This window comes from Coccinella septempunctata, chromosome 4 (genome assembly GCF_907165205.1).
Source record: "Coccinella septempunctata chromosome 4, icCocSept1.1, whole genome shotgun sequence".
Taxonomy (NCBI): domain Eukaryota; kingdom Metazoa; phylum Arthropoda; class Insecta; order Coleoptera; family Coccinellidae; genus Coccinella; species Coccinella septempunctata.
Window position 1 is genome coordinate 32,441,323 of NC_058192.1, and position 3,127 is coordinate 32,444,449.

Here is a 3,127-nt window from a genome sequence, read left to right on the forward strand (position 1 = left end):
TTCTCTAGCAGAGTTTGTGGTGAGTATTCATGAATTTTTTATGATATTTTAATAATCCATGTTTTATGGCAATTGCCTGGTGGTAAACTTTTGCCATGGCATTGTGACGATCCGTGTATTCTCTGGGAGCGAGAGTTGCACAGGAGGAAGCGACATGCTGGATCGTTTCTACGGATTGTGAGCATTTGCGACATCTATCTGTTGGCAAGTTCTTTTTCACTACATTTTTCAGGTAGGCTCTCGTAGGTATTACCTGGTATTGGATGGCTGCAAGTCTGCCTTCCGTCTCTGGAAAAAGATAACCGGCTTTCAGGTAAGAAATAGACTTTTCTTTGTTGATCTTATTCCATTTCAGGGCAGTGGGATATCTTCCATGAAGGGCTTTACCGTGCCATTCCCGAGTGATTTCCTCGATGTTTGAGGTTTCTACTGGGTCTATTCTCGATGCCAGGTTCGGGGCTGTGATGTTGTGGTCTTCTTCGGCTATAGCTTGATAGAAAGGTGAGTTTTTTGATTGAAAATACTCTCTCATCTGTTTGACTACAGTGCGATGCGTGTGCTCAATTTTCTGTAGGCCACTTCCTCCTTCATTTCTTCTTCTTCTTCTTCTTCTTCCACGCAATTTAGGCCTTAGGCCTGTAAGTCCCATTTCAACTCTCCTGTGAGATTGACGTCCAAGAATCTTTCCACCTTTTTGGTGGCCTGCCCGGAGGATGTCGTGCCATCCCTTGCAATCCTCGCTATTCTATTAACATCCATTCGGCTCACATGCTCATTCCATTCTCGTCGTCGTCTGCGGCCCCATCTGACCACGTCTTCGATCTCGCATTCCTTCCGTATGTCGCTGCTTCTTTTCATGTCTCTCAGAGAGTAGCCTGCAATACTTCTGAGTGTTTTCATTTTAGTTGTTCTCAAGATGTTCTTGGTTCTTTGGTTTTCTGCCCGGGTTTCTATAGCATATGTAAGTACACTTCATTTCTTGGCATGTATAATCTTGTGACTGATGCATGAGGGTGGTGCATTCCATACCTGGTGAGGAGTACCCTAATTTGTGTGTCTAGAGCTCTTAGTTCCGTAGTTGACCATTTGATGACGCCGAAGGAATAAGCAAGACAGGGCATCGCCCAAGCCTTAATTGCTGTGAACGTTGATTTTGCATTAAGTTCGCTTTGCAATACTTTTTTTACCCTTTCAATGACCCTGGTTTTAAAGGCATCTCTTGCTTCAGCTGTTTTAATTTCAAGCCCTTGTTGGATTCCCAGGTATTTGTAAGTTTCCTCTGGTCCCATCCTCTGTATTTGTAAGCCCTGCTGTATAAGCATGGCTTCTCCCTCCACTAGTTTTCCTCTCTTTACATGCAGCACCGCACACTTATCCAAGCCCATCTCCATCTTCACAGTTTCTGTGAAGATGGTGTCTTCGAAGTTGATCTTCATTTGCTGCCTACAATTTGAGGTCATCGATGTAGAGCTGATGATTGATTTTTGTGTTGTTTGTTTTTTTGAGGATGTAGCCGTACTTGGTGTTATTAAGTAATTTGCTCAAGAAGTTTATTGCGAGGCAGAACCAGAGTGTGCTTAATTTGTCTTCTTGGAAAAGCCCTCTTCTGATGTTGATTTCAGCCGTTGTATATTCACCTGTATTCGTATTCAGGTGTAGTCTTGTTCTCCATGTCAGCATAAGATATTTGAGGAAATTGATTATCGCCTCCGATACTCCATATAATCTTAAAGTTTTTAGCAGCCATGAATGTGGTATAGAATCGTAGGCTTTTCTATAATCAATCCATGCCATCGATAGGTAGCAACTCCTTGCTACCCTTTGCATCTTTTAGGCATCCATTCTGTTCACGTGCTAGAATTTTGTTTTTTCCAATATGTTTCCAGCTTTTTTGGGTTATCACTCCTGTCAGGATTTTATATACGACAGGTAAGCAGGTAATTGGCCTATAATCTTTGGGATTATTGTTTTTCGGCCCCTTCGGAATCATGTGAGTTATGCCAAATGTTAGGGTGTTCGGTAATTGAGATGGATTCACCAAGGCCTGCTGAAATAACTTTGCTATTTTTTTATGTGTGGAGCTGAAGTGCTTCCACCAGTAATTATGTAGCCCATCGGGTCCCGGCGCAGACCAGTTGCATGTTTTTTTTAATGTTGCTCTAACATCATCCTCAGTGATGGTAACCTGATCCATGACATAATTTTTTGATTCCTCCTCTGCTTCCCGTATCCAAGACGCCCCATCATCATGCTCTCCCTTGTCGCTCCAGATTTCTTCCCATGTTGTGCGCATTTCATCGGGTTTTGGGAAATCCTCTTCAGCTGTAGTTGTTTCCTCTAGTTGTCGGTAGAACTGTTTTTGGTTTTTATAGTACAACTGGTTATTCTTGTACCTTTTTACCCTTTCATTATATCGTTTCACCCTATTCCCTAATGCTTGTGCTTTCTGTTTCAGGGTGTCATATATTACCACAAGTTTTTGCTTGAAGGGTCCATCTCTACCTCTTACATTGTGTTCTGATGCTATGCATGAGATCTTTTTAGTTGTTTTTCTGGATGGCGAGTTGGAGTTCAGGTAAGTATGTAGTACTCCTATTTTTGATCGTATACTCTCTATTTTTTTTTCCAGGCGGATCTTCCATGGTGGTGCTCTGTTCTCTCGTATTCGGCTTTTGGTAACAATTAGCCTCACGTTATTTTCTTCGCACACAGTTGCAGCCCCGGCATAAACATAGTCAGTGACTTGTTTGATGTTGAGATTGTCTGGCATGATTTTTTCCATTATTTCATTTGTCCTTCTAACACTTTCCAATATCTTCAGTGATCCTTTGAGTCTTGGTATTCTTGGCCTCTCGTGAGGATTGATCTTGGCATACATCTGTATGAACCTTCTGAGAACTTTCTCTGTTTTCCTGTACTCAAGCGTCGCTTGAACTCTGCCTCCTCAGTGATGGTAGCGCCATGAGTTGGGACTGGGGCGTATGGTCTCACGCTTTTTCTGATGTATTCGAGTTAGACGCTTGAAAATTTTTCATTTTCCAATATCCATCTAACCCTATTTGCCAGCAGATTCGGATATGAGAGCCTACTCGGATTGATCTCATTCCAAGTGGTGGTCAGGATTTGT

General features: G+C 42.3%; 1 protein-coding gene across 1 annotated transcript; it reads right to left on the reverse strand.

Annotated features, from left to right (window-relative positions):
* Positions 1–1,780: 1,780 nt before the first annotated feature.
* On the reverse strand, positions 1,781–2,878 carry LOC123311646. Its single transcript, XM_044895715.1, has one exon. The coding sequence runs from the start codon at positions 2,876–2,878 to the stop codon at positions 1,781–1,783; it is 1,098 nt and encodes a 365-aa protein (XP_044751650.1).
* Between the last annotated feature and the right edge of the window lie 249 nt (positions 2,879–3,127).

What these genes read in the sequence shown, in the direction of transcription:
- LOC123311646 (XM_044895715.1), bottom strand. Translation starts at nt 2,878, where the DNA reads ATGTATGCCAAGATCAATCCTCACGAGAGGCCAAGAATACCAAGACTC.